General features: G+C 41.7%; 2 protein-coding genes across 2 annotated transcripts; one reads left to right on the top strand and one right to left on the bottom strand.

Moving 5' to 3' along the window:
* Positions 1-1,952: 1,952 nt before the first annotated feature.
* On the top strand, positions 1,953-4,103 carry mc2r (melanocortin 2 receptor; the record flags this gene model as incomplete). Its single annotated transcript, XM_079227960.1, has 2 exons — positions 1,953-2,290; positions 3,539-4,103. The coding sequence occupies 2 exons, from the start codon at positions 1,953-1,955 to the stop codon at positions 4,101-4,103; spliced, it is 903 nt and encodes a 300-aa protein (XP_079084086.1).
* A 4,475-nt stretch (positions 4,104-8,578) lies between these two features.
* On the bottom strand, positions 8,579-18,139 carry mc5ra (melanocortin 5a receptor; the record flags this gene model as incomplete). Its single annotated transcript, XM_079227114.1, has 4 exons — positions 8,579-9,149; positions 10,366-10,554; positions 16,559-16,665; positions 17,972-18,139. The coding sequence occupies 4 exons, from the start codon at positions 18,137-18,139 to the stop codon at positions 8,579-8,581; spliced, it is 1,035 nt and encodes a 344-aa protein (XP_079083240.1).
* Between the last annotated feature and the right edge of the window lie 244 nt (positions 18,140-18,383).

Here is an 18,383-nt window from a genome sequence, read left to right as displayed (position 1 = left end):
CTCGCTAACACGACTTGGGGTGGGAATCACCAGAGGTCCCACGATACTTAAGTCCCGATACGATATTATCATGATACTGCGATATTATCACGATACTGCCATATTATCACGATATTGCGATATATTGAGTACTGCCATAAATTGCGATTTATTACCTTTTTTCAACCGCGAATTGTCCTCAAAAGAAACCTCTGTCAACATATTTGATCATCAAATGTTTTCAGTCTGTTCATCTCACTTTAATCATTTTCATTGCAGCAAAATGGGATTGTCAAGCAGACAAACTGACCAACACTGTCATAAATGTTGCACCCGACAAACTGAAATGTTTGTATTATTGTTTACATAGTCGCGTCATTCGCGTCGGAGAGGGGTCTGGGTCGTGTCTGAGTTCATAATATTATCCGTAGGCACACACAGCTCGGTGAATTTCACCAATTTCACCGACGTCAGGATGACGGCCGCTTCCAGCGCTACTCGAGTACCCGTAGCCAGTTTGATTGATGCTTTTTTAAACGTCTTTGACCAGCGCTGTGTCGCGAATGTTTTCCTGTGTTGTGCAACAGCTGTGCGAGAAGCGGCACTACGAGTGACAGGAAGTCCAGACGTTTGATTTAAACGTGGACGGAGCATTTCTAATTCCTTTCTCGGATGTCTCCATTTTTGTTTTGACCAACTTCCTACCATCACGCTGACCCGGGACCTCTGCTGACCTCACCAGACAACAACACAGCACCATCTAGTGGACTGAAAAAACTATTGATTTTATTTTTCTAGGACCAAAAAGTTTATAATTGATATAATAAAAGATCGATACACAGAAGCCTGTGTATCGATCTTTTATTAAAGACTAGTCAAATGTGAATACGACTTCACTATATGCTTTTGCGTTTCTATAATGAGTAATAATTGTGTAAAATGTGGAGATAAAGGGACAGAGGAGTTTAAAATGTTCTTTCATTGGATTTAATGAAGAATCCTTGATCATTGAAAACACTGAGACCGCTTTGTGATTGACAAGAAAAGAGGGATCAGAGGGGTTTGGTTAAGAACTTGGTATAATTATTCTAATCGTCTTCAGTCTGCGGCCTGGCAGGGATTCTCAAACATGGATCACAGAGTAGTTCCTTCATTTGAATTATGATGATGAGAAAACATTCCTTTTGAAATTACATAGGTGGAAGCTAACATTTTCAAGTTGAAGCAATCAGATGAGCTGTGAGATGTGGGAGCAAAGGTGACAATGCTCATCAAAGAAAAAGTACAGGTGCATTACAAATGAAGGACTTCAGATGCTACATGATTCACACTGAGTTCAGCGAGTGAAACACTGGATTGGAGGTGGTCCGAAGCATTCATCAGGAGCAGGATGGCTACCTCTGTGGGTTATAATGAATTTCTCTTTTGTCTTTCCACAGGTGCATCAAGCAAACATTCTTGACGGGCTCTACGAGACCAGCAGGCAGGATTCCATTGACACAGTTTAAAAGACCAGCAATCCAGATCTCACTTGGCAATAATTGACCGTCTTCCTGTCAGCCTGGACAAACTCACAGTCTGAAAAAGCACCAACATGTCCCTGCGTGTCTCTTGGGCAAACAGCCAAAAGAAGGCATATGGCTGTAAATAATGACTGAGCTGTGCCAAGACCCCTAACACCCTCTCCCCAGCTGAAAATAGGGCGGGCAGTATGTGCAAAGGACATTTTGTGACAGGTGACGAACCAGATGCAGGTAGTAGGTCATTGCTGGTCACACAATTCCACTGAAGATTAAAAGCAAGAATGAAAAATGGCGATCCTCTGATAGCCTACTCAAGGCTAACCTCGAGGCAATAATAATACTGAACATCTCATGTGAACGGTTCTCCACATCTTGAGCTTGTAACATGAACATCAATGTCTCGGTAGCTGCAGTTTCTATGTTGATCACCTCCTAACGCTAGACAGAACTATGAATCAGTCGGACTGTCCCGAGGTGAAGGTCCCCGTGCCTCTCTTCTTCACCATCGGTGTGGTGAGCCTGGCCGTGAACCTGCTGGTTGTCGTAGCCGTCATACGGAACAGGAACCTCCACTCACCCATGTACTGCTTCATCTGCAGCCTGGCGGCCTTCAACACCATTGCCAGCCTCACCAAGACCTGGGAGAATCTGATGATAGTGTTTGCCAACGTGGGACACCTGGAAAAGAAAGGTCCCTCGGAGACGAACCTGGACGACGTGATGGACTCCCTGCTGTGTATGTCGTTCGTGGGCTCCATTTTCAGTTTCCTGGCTATTGCTGCAGACCGGTATGTATGTAGCACAGACATGTTTTACCTGGACATTTACAGGCTTTTTAAACCACTTATACCTTTCACATTGTGAGGGATAGTTTTGAATGTGATGGTATGAGTGTGTTCCACCCTGGCCCAGTAATCCAACAGAATCCCCATATCAGAGGCATAATGATGCTTCAAGCTATTTGGTTCCTTTTCAAATAAAAGGTGAAAGCGGCCTCGGGGACTTTAAAGGAAACCATGGTGGGTTTCGTACAGGCTTTAAACAAAAAGTCAAAGGATTTCTTTGATCTGTTTACTGCTGTGCTGGCTGTTTTGAACTGATCCTCTGTGGATTGTGGACCCTATAACCAATTATCCTCAGCACATATTTAAATTCAAAGCATCAGATCTCACTGACTAGGACTCTGGGGAGAATTTATAAAAGTCTGAACTTTTATCTGGGCTCTGACTCATAGATCCACATCTTATTAAAAGTCTCACTGCGGTATTTTTCCAAATGCTTTTCCACATGAACACTTCCCATTCCAGCCCTCGTGTCAGGTCATGTATGACAGCATTAATTTAAAAACATGCTACATAAAAACATGCCTGTAATCCCTCACAGTGAAAATGTCAATTAAAAAAATATGCTTTGTAGTTAGCTTTAGCTAACATAATATGTAAGCACATTTATGTAAACTCCGACACTCCTGCAGAATACTAGAATAAAACATGCTAAATATTAGCTCTTTGTGTGTAGGTCATAGAGCAGCATTTCTCCTCGGGTCATGTCACAGATTTACTTGGCTGTGTTGCAATTAAATGAATTAAATGTTACACTGTTCTTAGGTATCATTTCAACCAAACACAGCTGAGATAAATCTGTGAAATAACCCAATGAGAAATTATGGGGTTATTAACTCAGTGTTATATTGTTATGTGTCAGATGTTATGTGTACAGACATAACTTGTATTTGTGATGTTGGGCTATATAAAATAAACTGAATTGAATTGAATATTAGGTCGCAATTGATTCCTTTTTTTTTATTGGAGCAGCCGAAAGTAATCCATCTACGTAAATATAGACCTTATTTCAATACGGTCAATCAGATCTTGCATACAGTGTTCTAACATAGGCAGAGTAGATGCTACATGTAATTAGTGAGGGATGGTCAGAGCAGCGACCATCTTTAGATTTACTGCTGCCGTTAAAACTTAGCTAAAACGCTCAGTGTGAACAGACTGTCAGATGACACAATGATTTGTCTTCACTTCCAGTTACATCACCATCTTCCACGCCCTTCGCTACCACAACATCATGACGATGCGGCGCACAAAGGCCATCTTGGTGGTCATCTGGATCACATGCGGGGTGTCCGCCGTGCTCATGGTGAGGTTCTTCGACTCCAAGTTCATCATGATCTGCTTTGTCGTCTTCTTTGTCGTCTCCCTGGCGATTATCTGCTTCCTCTACGTCTACATGTTCATGCTGGCACGCCTCCACGCCAGGAAGATCGCGGCTCTGCCCGTCGGCGCCGGCGGTGGAGGGAAGGGCCGGCGTCAGCGGCGGTGGGGCAGCGGCATGAGAGGGGCCCTGACTCTCACCATCCTGTTTGGGGTGTTCGTGGTGTGCTGGGCGCCGTTCTTCCTCCACCTCATCATCATCATGGTGTGCCCCGCCAACCCGTATTGTGAGTGTTACCGCTCGCTGTTCCAGCTGCACGTTGTGCTGCTGATGAGCCACGCATTCATCGACCCGGCCATCTACGCCTTCCGCAGCGCCGAGCTCAGACACACCTTCAGGAAGATGCTGCTCTGTTCCCATTGGAAGAGGTGCTCGTAGGGAAGCTCTACTCACGCCTTTTCTTTCAGTCTTTGATTTAGCGCATCGTCGCCCTTCCCGTTGCATATATTTATTTACACCTGCGGGCCAACAATACACGTACCTGCAATGCCAATGAATAGCTGTGGGTGGTCCGGTAGCAAAAAGGTTCCTACTAGGCTACATTTCCACAGTTGCGGCCACCAGAACATTTTGTTTCCCTTGAGTGTGAATGACTTGTGTTTCCATGCAGCTGGTAAAAAGGATTGGCATTGGGATATGGCTGCCAGGCTGCCGACTGAAAATAAATGTTTCTCTGTTTGTTTTATCATTTGATAACTCGGCTATCCTCTCTCTGCCTCGCTGGCTGTCTAACCTCCATGGCTGACCCCATCATCCGTCTCTCTCAGGACAAGGATGCAATCTCTCCCCCCAAGTGTCTTCTAAAATTATCCTTCTGCACCACATTCACATGGGAACATTTCCCAGAACCTATTTCACTCAAAGGACGTTATTTATTCACAGGAATCATTCATAACCTTGTGACTTCATCATACCACGGCTCCTTGTGCAAACAATAGCATGAAACAGCTCAACACTTTACCTTGCTTTTATTGCAGTCTCACATAAATTAAAAATTAAAAATGAGAAGCAACGTGAAGCTTACATTTATATTGCATGCCACGGCTTTACCATCAACTAACATGAAATATGTCAACACAATGGTTAATATGGTCTCACTGTACACAAACATCGGGCTGAGCCTGCAGTTAGCATGTGGGCTTCACATCACATTCAGTGTTTCTGCTGCTGTTTCTGTGGGAATGAGAACTAAGTACTTCACATCAACAACAATTAATCACTTTGCATTATTCCACAGATATGTCATGTTGGAGGTGGATGTACAGCGAGCATTAAATACACCTGTAGGGAAAAGAATTGCATTTTAATAAAAGCACTTTTCCATGTGTGCGCATTCATATGCTCATTTTGATCTCACAATTGCGTAAAACTTACAATAAGCAAGTATGGAAGCGATATTATTACTACACAGAACATCCTTTTAATACAGTTTTCTTCATGTTTTGTCGAAATATGTATCTTGTCTCGCTGTTTGTGCATTAAAAAATGGCATGGACCAGCCTCAAGACACAAATAATACAAATGGCTTATTCTTTTTTTAAATAAATATTACAGTGTAACACCGGGAAACAAATGTAAAGACATAGCTTTTATAAACCATTGGCAGGGAGTCATCATACATCAGGGGGCACATTGACAGAATACAGCAGCTATAATTAATATGAAAATACAGACAGGAGATACTGCAGTGGCAGAACAGTGGCTGTTTCCCCACTTAGATAACAAGCAAGCAGTGGTGAAATGTCAGGGCCTTAGAGTTATTCAGAGAAGATACAAAAATTAAAAACGTATCTGATTTATTCTATAAATAAAATAAAAATATTATATATTACGGTAACTTGTGTCTGTTGTTTTCTGTTGTGTGCATTTGAGTGGTTTTGTGTTGGACAAATAGGCAACCGATCAGACATTTTTCTACGAGTCTCAGAGGAGAAAATACGCAATCCAGGCGTTTATATTTCCTTAAATAAAATGCTCTCACACTTGAATGTGTACGTTTGGACAATCAACCAATCGTAGTGGGATTTGTGTTCAATGGGCAAATTCTTTCCGAATGTTCACAGCTTCAGGGTTTCCTAAAAGACCGGCTCATGACACATAGCTTACTGCTAAATTAAGCAGTAAGCGATTGAGGAAAATGGCAACAGGTGGAGATAATATTGTCAACGCTAGGGCGCCGCCCCTCTTAAAATTTTGTGATGAAAAAAAAAAAGAAGAAAAAAAAATATAATATATACTGTCAAAAAACATTATATACCAACTAATTTATATAAGAAATATACCGTGTTGACGCGCTAAATGTGTGTGGGAGACCGTACGCCCCTGTCAACAACCACTTAAGTTAAATGTGACCAAATATAATATATCGCCGTTCATCATCACTGAGGAAAGCCCCTCCCCTCTCGGGGCGCCGGACCAATGGAAGTCTATGGAAGCGAGCAAACATTTCACGGTCGTTGCGGCAAGGACAGCTTCTCATTGGCGGATGAAACGAGAATCTATATGCCATGACATCGTTTCTTATTTCAACGTGATTAGACTATTCGTCGAATCAGAGACCTTTATCATTCCCTCACAGCCCATATAACTACCACGTATCTACGCGAGCAACACTAGCAGAGACTTTGATTGTGTCAGTATGGCGACTGAAAACTCTGTGGTATCTCTACGCGAAACACCTTTCAACCGACGGTCAGATGTTGACAAGAAGAGGCTGAAAGAGTTGGGACCCGAACGTCCGGAGCTTCTCCTCAAGCTATATGCTAACCGGAGCTGGTTAGCTGGATGCTCAGTGTGGAGCTCAGTGGCTCTGAGCAGCCGAGGAAGCGCCGGGCTATGAAGGAAGATGAGCTTGAAGGATTGCTGCAGAGGTGAGTGTCAACATCAGCAGATGCCTGTGTTAGAGTTTTATGTTTTATCTTTCCCACAGTATAACACATGTTGGACATTGTTAGATTGTCATATCAGACTGTAACTTTATCTAAAATACCAATTCAACCCCTGTGTGTGTGTGTGTGTGTGTGTGTGTGTGTGTGTGTGTGTGTGTGTGTGTGTGTGTGTGTGTGTGTGTGTGTGTGTGTGTGTGTGTGTGTGTGCTCCAGGCTAGTGCATCAAGGTTCATGACAGTACACCGTGCTGACGGCTACATATCAAACCTGGGCAACTTTTAATTTTGCCTTTTACATTCAACTTTTGCACATGCAGACGTGCTCTCTGGCCTTTTACAGAATAAGTCAACCAGCAGCTTTGTATGACATGGGGGGAGTTTTGATCAATCATATGATGAGACTGTGCAGAACACCGGCGTGTCAGCTGGACGGCGAGCCTCGCTCACACTACAAAAAGTTGCACTGTGACATTCTGGACCATATTTTCAAGTCAAGTGCAAAATCGGTTTTAAAATCGCAAAAAAACTTCACCAGGATTCACTAAGACTACATTCCCTGAATCGGCCTTCTCAAGCCTGACCGCACTTTGACTTTCTACACCTGAAAACCGAACCGTCTGTGATGCATTCTGTCAGACCTCCTCCTCTTCCTCCAAGGTGAAGGACTCTGTGACCGCAGGCATCAGCTATATGCAATCACATGTTAGTTTGAACCATCGCTGTCACCACAGCATCTGTGTAAAAGACATCATGGGCCCTCAAACTGATAATAACATTTGCGAGGAACACAACAGGACAATCCCGAATCTGCATTAGCTTCCATACATATTGAAAAGCAAGTTCTCTTGGATCTGAAAACCAGGGATCAGCTTCATGACCGGGTTATTCAAATTCATCTAAAAGGACAGGAGGATGGGTTTTGTCTTCACGTGAACGTGAGTGAAACTCAAAAGAGGCTATTGATGGTTTTGCACCTCGTTGAACTGGTTGCACACGAGTTGAATGATTGTTCATAAAGTGACTGCCATGTGTGTGCATCATTAGAACAGCGTCATTTTTGAAGATGGAGCGGTAAAATTATATTTTGCCTGTAGCAGAAAAGCAGCCGAGGACGCCCATCTTTTTCGTTAGTAATCTTTGTATCAAAGGTCCCGTTCTGATGGCTCAATTCGCCACTGCAAACAAGGCATTACACATCTGAGGCAGCAGTCGTGTGGTTGCTCGGGTTGGTTAAAACACAATGAGGAAAATGGCCTGCTCAACAGTGAACCATAAAGACGGAATGTTGTGAAATAAGTCAAAGTTGACTTGGTTTCTCACGGGAAACAGCGGTCCTGTGTTTTTTATAAACCCAACCGTCCAGCCCGGCCTCCTCCAAAAGAGGACTTTCTCACTCTTTATAATACGTCCTTTGTTCTGACGGTCTTCTAATGACTACATTAGTTAGCTGAACACCCGGAGCGTCTCATACGGACACTAAAGAATACACCGTAGTACGATCTGACAATTCGGGAGTGAGAACGGGGAGCCATCATGCTCACGCCAATGTGTATGGTAGTTGGCAGCAAGAATGTAAGTGTTCTTACACAACAGCATTTAAGATTTACAAAAGATAGAAAACGAAAATGAAAACATCCTGTCAATAAAGTGTTTAAAAAAAAACACAGGGTCGAAGCAGAACAATCAAAGAAACGTCAGCTAAAAGGAAAGTCGGGATACAAACAGTTTTATGCAACGCACTTTCCAATGGTCCTGTTTGTCCAATTAATGTACCGAATACACAATCCACTTGTGCAGCAACATTAGGAGATAATAGCTTAACCTCCTCTTTCCAGTCCACGATGGACAGAAGACTTGACCGTACTCTGTAATGGCTGAAAGGTGCTATGAAACAGTTCTCCGAGTCTCTTATGGTTCTGCTGCAGTCGGTTCATCCCACAGATGCCACTGGCCTCCCAAGTCTCTCTCAGTACTTACCCGTCAGACCGCAGATGTTGGTGCAGGCGTTTCTCAGGCTGTAACAACAGATGATCTCCTTAAAAGTCTTCCTCATCTCCTGACTCCTGAAGGCGTAGATCAGCGGGTCAATCACCGAGTTGCACATGATGAGGATGAGGTACATGTTGAAGTGGGACATGAAGCACACGCAGTAGAGGTTCCGTGGGCACGAGATCATCAGAATCAGGTGGAGGAAGAAGGGAGCCCAGCAGACGATGAAGATCCCCAGCAAGATGGTGAGCGTGATGGCCCCCTTCATGCTGGCCCGCTGGTGGATGGAGTTGTAGCCGGGCAGAGCGGCGATGCGTTTAACGTGGGAACGCGCCAGCATGAACATGTGGCTGTAGAGGGAGGCCATGATGAGCAGCATGGCAAAGAACATGGAGACCAGGCAAATGATGACGGGGGTGGTGTCTGAGTAGATGATGAAGACGATCCCGCAGCCCGTGCAGAAGGTCCAGATCCCCCCGATGATGCAGCCAGCCCTCCTCACTGTCATGATGTTGTGGTACCTCAGTGCGTAGAAGATAGTGACGTACCTGGCGACATAAATACATTTCTGAGGTAACCTGTAGCCCACGGTTGTCTAGCAACTTTGCCCAGCCACTGAAAATTGCAGAAATCAATGAGAGCAGAGACCTTTTAGAGGTCAAGGAGTGGAACGTATCCTTGTGAAGTCACGGCAGCCTTATGGCTAATCTGTGTCATTTTGTTTTTTGGGTCCTCCAAATTCTTACTCATTTTATAGAAAGCTTCTTGGAAACAACTTTCTGAGGCAATACACATACAGTACTTTAGTACTGCAGTTCAACCTTTTGAGAAAAAGAATGGTCAGAAAGTGTAAGAGGTCCAGACTGAGCTGTTCTAACCATAATGAGTGAACCAAACTCTAACACAGGATATTATATGGTAGTTTATCATTGGGCAGAGATTAGAGAAATGTTATTGATTTCCTGTGGAATTTGTGGAAAAGAATTCAGATTTTTTTTTAAAGAGATCCATGCTGCTGTTGCTAATTACACTGCACAGCCTCGATTGTTAGAAAACTTTGTGTAAGTTGTCTCTACGTAACATTTTCATCTTCACACTGAAAGAGAGACCTTGTTCTTGTTTCATTACAAGCCGAGAAATGCAATTATGCATACTGACTATTTTAAGACTGTTCTTGTCATACATGGATTTCATGGATGTTGTGGTGATCCAGTCTTGGTCTCAAAACTGTCTTGGGTGGGTTTGTCTTGAATTGTTGTTTTGTCTTGTTTTGATTATAAGAAAGGTGAATGAAGTTGAATCTTCTATGGGAATGTGGATCTTTCAGACCTTTTTGAGGATTGCCTCAGATTGGCATGTTCCGCATTTTATTGTAAATTTGTCATGCAGTGTGGGACTTGCACTGGTCTGGTCTTGGATTAGTCTCACCCTGTCTTGGTCTTGAGTTGGTCTCAACCCCTCAAAGTTTTGGTCTACACTCTGGTCTTGGGCTTGAGTTGGTCTAAACCCCTAAAGGTGTTGGTCTCTACTCTGGTCTTCAGTTGGTCTAAACCCCTAAAGGTGTTGGTCTCTACTCTGGTCTTGAGTTGGTCTAAACCCCTAAAGGTGTTGGTCTCTACTCTGGTCTTGAGTTGGTCTAAACCCCTAAAGGTGTTGGTCTCTACTCTGGTCTTGAGTTGGTCTAAACCCCTAAAGGTTTTGGTCTCCACTCTGGTCTTGGTCAGGGTTTAGTCTTGATTCAGATGGTTTTGTCTCCATCATTACCTGTCCACAGCGATGGCCAGCAGGCTACACATGGACGCCACGACAGAGATGCAGATCATGGAGTCAAACACGTTGTCCATCTGCCGGATGAAGTTATCTTCCACCACCAGCTGCTGGTTGTTGAGGAGGTAAATGATGATGGTCTCCCAGGCGTTGGACACACTCACCAGCATGTCCGCTACTGCCAGACTGCAACAACCAAAAAAGTTAGGTTACGCTCTGATCATATGCATAGACATTCATAAATATGGACAGGAGCCCATAGGGTACCAGCCCTCCTCCTGCATGACGACACATTCATGTCACAGGGAAAACCAACAACTTAACTCGAAAACGCATTCCTGCACAAAATGCGTTGTGAATGCCGAAAGCTAAAAATGCATTTTTAAGCACTACTGGAAATGCAGAAATGTAACATGAATTGCACTTGCTTGCCAAATGCATTGCACTGCAGAACAGCTGACCTTGTCATTCTCACAAGGTCAATGGACATTGATCTAGGCTCTAACCCCTCTGCCACTACGCAGTACAGCATACTATGGAGACAGTCATGTCTCACAGATTGTATAAAAAGGGTATGTACCCTCTTTATACATCTCTTTATATATCTGTGAGACATGACTGTTCATGTGAACTTCTGTGTACATAATGTTGTTCTAACTGAGAGTGTATGCTTTTTTCCAGACAACAAACGCTGAGTCTGGGTCACCAGACACATCAAAGTCTTCTTGAATGAGAAGAGGGTCTTCATGCTGCTGTGGTTATACCAAGGAACCTTTAACGTAAACTATGTTATTATATGATTATTTATGGTAGACTGGTAGAGAACCAGTGTGAGCCGCTGCTCAGCGAGCTAACCCAGTAGCACCAAACACACCTAAGCGAGTTCAAACTAAATCAGCTACTTTTGCGACGGCTATTTTGTTTCATTGTGGGAAAGTTGCTTATTTATTCTTAGATATAAATATATACATAAGAAATGCTGAGTTCATGTCTAGACCCTCTCCACCATGTCATGGGCTCACTCTCGTCGCCTCAGAGAAATCATTCAAAACCATATGAATGGAAGCGTAACCTTTGCTGACCAAACTCTGCATGGACCTGCATGTCTGCTCTGTCCTCCAACCCGCTTCTGGCGTGTCAGCTGAGAGTTCTTTAGCCGTTTCTCAATACCTAGTACGCTAACTTGTGTACTTTTGGAGTTTGGACTTGGGAGTTTGGACTCAGAAGTCCAGACTCTGAAGGACTCGAGGACGCAGGACGGTCTTTCTGCAATTGGAACAGCAGCTGACTTGATGACGTCACCACCTCAGCTGTTGTTGTCCTGAGTAACTCTGATTCTTCACTGTAAAGTATTTGTACAGTCAAACAAAATATGACAACCCTGCTTTTTTTGCACTGGTTTCACAGACATACATATCACTGTACATATATTGTGTGTATAAATATATATATATATATATACATATATATATATATATATATATATATATATATATATTTTATATACAGTACATATATATACACACAGATACACATATCATTGTATGTGTGTGTGTGTATATATATATATATATATATATATATATATATATATATATATATATACACAAACACAGATGCACAGATCCTTGTATATATATATTGTGTTTATAAATATGTATTTTGTATATATACGTATATAGATACACATATAATTGTGTATATATATGTGTTTATAAATATGCATTATATATACAGTTATATATTTATATAGATACACATATAATTGTATATATAATATCTTTATAAATATGCATTATGTATATACTTATATATTTATATAGATACACATATAATTGCAAACAATTCGGTCAAAAGTAATAAGACACCGCTGTAGTTCAAAGTAGAAGTGAAATTAAAATCTTAAGTTATAAATCTTAACCTTTCCCTCAGTCAAACTGATTTAATGTGACTGTGAAAAAATAATAATGATTGCTTGTTAGATCCTCAAAACAGAAGTATATCTCATGTTTAATCGATACGGAGACATCGGAGCCAGCAGATCATTTCAAAAAGTCCAGCCGAGATCAGGCGGCTCTTGGCGGTTTAAGTATTCAGAGAATGTCAACCCTCAGTTATGAGTTTTCTCATCCGCCATTGTTCCCCGTTTGCTGTTCAGAAATGCATTCTGGGATATTGGCTCTCAAGTACGCTCAAGTCTGCTCTGATGCGTCCCCGGTGAAATGGGAGGATCAAGTCACATCCGGGCATTTTCACCGTGCTTGGCGAGAAGCGGATTTTTGAATTGGAACAGTACTTGGGCCGCGACTGATGACGTTTCACGAGTCCACGAGAACACGAGTACAGAGAAGAACGCTGATTGAGAAACGGCATTTGCCTTGGTTTTGAGCAGGGGATTAAATCTTCTATGTCATAAGGCTCTGGGACAAATTAAGTCACAATTTTTTTTCATTTTATGAGCGCAATCGTCTCTTTTCATTCATTCCCAATGAGGAGAGTGGTGAGCAGGGTCATCCTTCAATCAGAGCATCGGTGGTTCGATCCCCGGCTTCGCTAGTTCATGTTGATGTGTCCTTGGGCGAGACACTTAACCCTAAATGTCTCCCTATCTGTGTCTACATTGTGTGAATGTTAGATAGTCCTGATGGACAGGTGGTACCTTCATGGTAGCTCCTCCCATCAGTGCCGTATAAGCACAGTCCATTTACCATGGAGAGAAAACAAGAAAATCAAAGTGTGTAGAACTAGAATGATGTATGAACTGTGAGCAGAGAATAAGAATCTCAGAAAGGCCTCAGGCTTTTTAATGGCATTTCATTATTTCCCTTTGTATTGGGGATTTATGACAATTTCCGGAATTAATTCATTTCTTCTGGTCACACCAGTGGCGGCTGGTGGATTCTTTTTTGGGTAGGGCCATCCAATCAATTTCAGCAAACATCCTAGTATGCAATGCAACAAATATGTATCAAACACGCATTACTACTTTGCAGTTAAATATTGAACATTTATTCCAACACTGACATAATAAGGACATCTTATTCATACAATTCAGTATATTAATATATATATATATATATGTATATCATATAATAATATTCAGTATAAAATACCATATAATATAGTCATAAATATACAATATAAATATCATGAACATATTTAAAAAATATATAAATATCACATATGTATATATATAGTCTAATAGAGCAAGTTTATATTTTAAGATGCCCCTATGAACCTTGTTTGTTGGGGAAACACCCAATCAGTGTGGTGAGGAAACCTGCATGTTTTTATGACAGATCATTTGTAAAGAAACTTTGCTCTTCTGCCCTTCTAAGTGGCAAACCTCTCAATGACCTTCTTATTGAAGTCAGGCATGTTCCTGACAAGTTTCTTCTCCATGAGAGCATAGCCAAGCTACCATGTGGATACGGGACAACCACTCATTCCACAGCTGGCAATCTCATGATGACGTGCTGGGTGAAGGAGAACCGCTCCTTGGCTTGCATCAGGATGGTATCACATACCTGTAAAAGATAAATCAACTTAAATTTGCAATAAAGCTATTTTGATGAAAGTGATTCTGATTGAACACAAGCTTATTAGTCAATTATTTTAAAAATACAATGTATGTAAACTCTTACAAATAACTTTAGATGATCATCAAAATGTATCAGACGGTAAGTTACCCGCTTGTCCCCTTTCAGAAAACAAAACAGTTGACTATGTAATTGAATATTTGACTACTTCTGTCATTAGCATGTGCTGTGCATACACACCCACATAGTACATGTATGTGTGTGAGTGTATAAAGTATTTATATTGACAACTACATCACAACTTTCCTCTGTAGCCAGCCTCTGTTGTTCTGGTCCCAGCATCCTCTGCTTTTGGGCTGCTGCTGCTGGTCAGATGCACAGGGAGGAAATGGAGGCCCTGGTCCAAAAAATAAAGTTTAAGTTGGCAACTTGCCATCTTCAAAAACAACTAGGCCTCTTCTAGAAATTGATTTGGTGGACATCTAAATAAGCATGGTATTATAAATTGTGTTTAATAACTACCTGCATTTATATAGAAATCTGATCTTTTTCCTTTTAAAAAATTTAAACAAATATCATTGATGTTTTCTATCATAATCATTCACTTTGATGACTAGGCCCATTTAGGCTTTTACAGACTGTTGGACGTGAGCAACTCATCTTTCTAACAACAAAAGCTTTATCAGCTAGTAGTAAATATAGTTATTTACCTTTTTAATGCTGTCTGTGAACCTCTGGACAAGTCCTTTAATGGAGACCGGGTCGATGTTCCTCTTCTACAGCTGGTTGAAAAGCATGTCCACATTTGGCATGATCCTGTACAGTGGCCCCGTCTGTAACTAAACAACCGTTTTCTCTTTGTGTAGCAGTGGTAGCGGGCTAACGTTAGCCCGCTAGCTAACGTTAGCCCGCTAGCTAACGTTAGCCCTGGCCTCTGCCTCCCCGCTGCTTGGTTCCGGAGGGCAATGGCAGGAAAAACGCTGCACTCCGCTGGTGGCTTCCCTCATTACAGCAGCCCGTCGTAAGCTTGGGCGATAAGTTTGTCCGTATGGTGCTCAGCCTGCCCATAAGCGCTGTAGCGATGGTGTCCGCGGTCGCATTCTGGATAGTGATGTTGACGTTGACGTTAGCTTCCCTTTCACGCCGGTCTGTTGTCTTATGCTGAGTTCAGGAGGCTGATCTGGGCCCAGTTGTTTTACCAGGAGTTTCGCAGCAAAAGTTCTTCTCTCAAACGGGTATTGGAGGATAGATTTGATCGAGTTAGGGTTGAGTCTTCTTGCAAGAGTAGCGCTCGTACTGGGATGTTCCATTGTCATGTCGTTAAAATGGCGCTACAAGAGACGCCAAGACGAGAACACGCGAGTTGAGAAGAGAGACTAGCCGTGAACACGCACCAACTGAGAATGGCCCCTCCGGAAGTCTTTTTTAGGGAGCTGATTGGATACATTACATGTCCATCATTCATATCTTTAATCAGTGATTGGCTAAACTGCGTATTAGGCCCGTCTTCCTTGGGAAAAATCGATCTGGCCCCAGCACGTGCACTAGCAGCGAGACGTGCACTAGCAGCAGAGACGTGCACGGGGCAGCAGAGAGGTGCACTAGCAGAGAGGACAAGCAGGAAAAACAGATATTTTGCAATTTTCCTATTTTACAAATATTACCGGGTATAATCCATAGCTCAAAAACACAAATATTGACATTAATAAAATTATAAATATCTTTTTTTTTTGTGGTGGCTCAAGGTGGGTGGCTCTCTATTGGCCGGCCGCCACTGGGTAACACATACTGTGATATTTCTATAAGCGAAGCGAATAGGCAGAGTATTCACAATATTATTATAATAGTATATCACAATATTTTAAAACTCTGTTTCTGTCAAGCTGCAAATTATCTCCACTTTTAGAAATAAACCCACTTTACTGTGTGAATGAATCTTTTATTGTTATATGTGATGCTTTCATAAAACACACACACACACGCACACGCACACACACACACACACACAATATGAATTGAGATGACCAGGGCAAGGTGAAACCTGCATTACTGAGGCCTTTATTGTTTTTCTTACATGGTGCATAATCCCAAAGGAAGTTGTGGTTTATCATATTATTATATATTATAATGATATCATATTACAGCATTAGTACAACTGGACGTATCACATCAAGTTATAGGATAAACTAGTTTGAGAAAGTTTGATAAACTAGTACTACACTGTTCATAGCTACGACTATAACAAAGAATGCACTATAATCTTTATATATAACCCACGTAATCAATTAATATGTAATCCACGTAAGCGTGAGCCAGGACAGATAACATGACAAAAAGAACCACAAGACAATGTTGCTTATTTGTCAAGAAACCTCTCTATGAAAGTGAAGCCACGTGTTTTATTACCTCACCAATAGTTGTGTTTCCTAAGCGCTGCTGGGGCTCGTGCACAGACAGATCTCTCGTGTTACTGGACCTTTGTAGGAAAATAACTAAATAACTTCTCGTAAGAAGTCGTACTTTGTCTGAGGATGAGTTCAATCCTGCAGCGCTGGTGAATCGTAACAGCACGGAAAGTTGACTCTTAAAATGTTTTTTAATCTATTACGTTCTATATTCCTTGATGTGTGTTCCACAGCTGAGCCGTTTACCTGCAGACGAAGAAGTACATGGGAGAGTGCAGGTTCTTGTTCTTCACTATGGCTGTGATGACCAGGATGTTCTCCAGCAGGGAGATGATGCCGAGGATCAGAAAGACCTGAGGAGAGCAGAACACTGCGTAAGAGAGAAGAATGGACAGTCGTTGTTACTCCCCCACAGCAAGATCAATCTGAGGGATGACGGGACAGTTAGCAAGATGGGAACGAACAAGAGAAAATAATACTTTACAAATAATCAATATGAGAGGGCCAAGTCACTCTCAACCACTGAAGTAGAGTATTAAGGTAAGAGGTACAGTAGAAAGGTGGTAATAGAGAATGGGCAATTGGGTATAGCAGAAAATAATATATATATATATATATAAATAATAATAAAATACTGTGGACCACAAGAGATTTTTAAATATATATAAAACATTCAAAATACACATAGAGGTGTCTAGTTGCATCTGTAGCTTTCCCCCCAAATGCACCAGAGGTTACTATTAGATAGGGCTTCATTTGCATATTTAAATATAACCTTTCAGAAAACTTGTGACACAAACAATTATTGTCTTCAACTGGGTAAGTTTCATGTTGATACCAATTTGTTAAATATTTTACCCTATTCATGATGTAATGTAACTAAACATCTCGTTTTCTCTCATGAGTTTGTTCTCAGACTCTGATCCAGAAATCTCACTTCAGCAGCTCTGACATCACCAAACTTTACTCTTTCATTCCTACATATATTCTGAGGGTTAATGCAGAGGGGTTTGTTCATTCATAACCTCATTGATATAACTGTACTCTTTCATTCCTACATATATTCTGAGGGTTTATGCAGAGGGGTTTGTTCATTCATAACCTCATTGATATAACTGTACTCTTTCATTTGTACATATATTCTGAGGGTTAATGCAGAGGGGTTTGTTCATTCATAACCTCATTGATATAACTGTACTCTTTCATTTCTACATATATTCTGAGGGTTAATGCAGAGGGGTTTGTTCACAACGCATTCATAACTTCATTTATACTCTGAAACATGGCTTTTTTTTAAATGGTTGTTGACAGTATCTTCTGATTTATGGACTGATAAAAAGAGATAACCAAAAGCTCTTCTATTAACGCCTTTGCTTCTAATATGTCACATATTTTTAACCTGTCTTTATTCAATGTTCAGATTTCCGTTCTGGAAATGTATACAAATTAGCACGTATTTGATGAGATAATGCCTCGTCTGTGATTCAAACAAAGTTTGGAAAATTGTAATACAATACTTTCATGTTTTAAGTTCCATGGTGCTCTCTATAAGTTACCGTTCTGACTGTATTCACCTGTAGTGTCTCCTCTTCTTTACATTAAAAGAAAATGAAACAAAACAAAACCTTTGGTGTTCAGTGGCATGCGTCCTGTTCGTACCTCGATAGCGATGTGGACCTGCTCGCATGCCGCAGGTTTGGACGTGATGGTCTTGTCTGGATGCAGCGTGGGGGCCTGGGTGTAGTTCTGGTGGTAGTAGGAGTAGCCCAAGGTGAAGTTACCCAGCAGCAACTCCTCTTGGTAGGAGGACTCATCAGACAGATTCATCCCTGCTGTGGCTGCGTCAGATCACTGCTGCTCTCTTGTGGATGCCATCTTTCAAGCGGGCTGCAAAGGAAAACACACGTCAAGGTGAGACGGTGTCATATTCTCAGGTTTTGACTAAAGCTCAGATCAAATGTTCTGTCCCTTATACTTTTTTTATTTTACAAAAGGACACACACCTCTCTTGATTGATGGATGCCAATATATTATATACTTGCAGTCTTTATGCTAAGCTAAGCCACTGCTG

This window comes from Taurulus bubalis, assembly GCF_910589615.1.
Source record: "Taurulus bubalis genome assembly, chromosome: 12".
NCBI lineage: Eukaryota > Metazoa > Chordata > Actinopteri > Perciformes > Cottidae > Taurulus > Taurulus bubalis.
The sequence above is the reverse complement of the archived record's forward strand: the minus strand, read 5'-3'. Positions and strand labels throughout refer to the sequence as shown.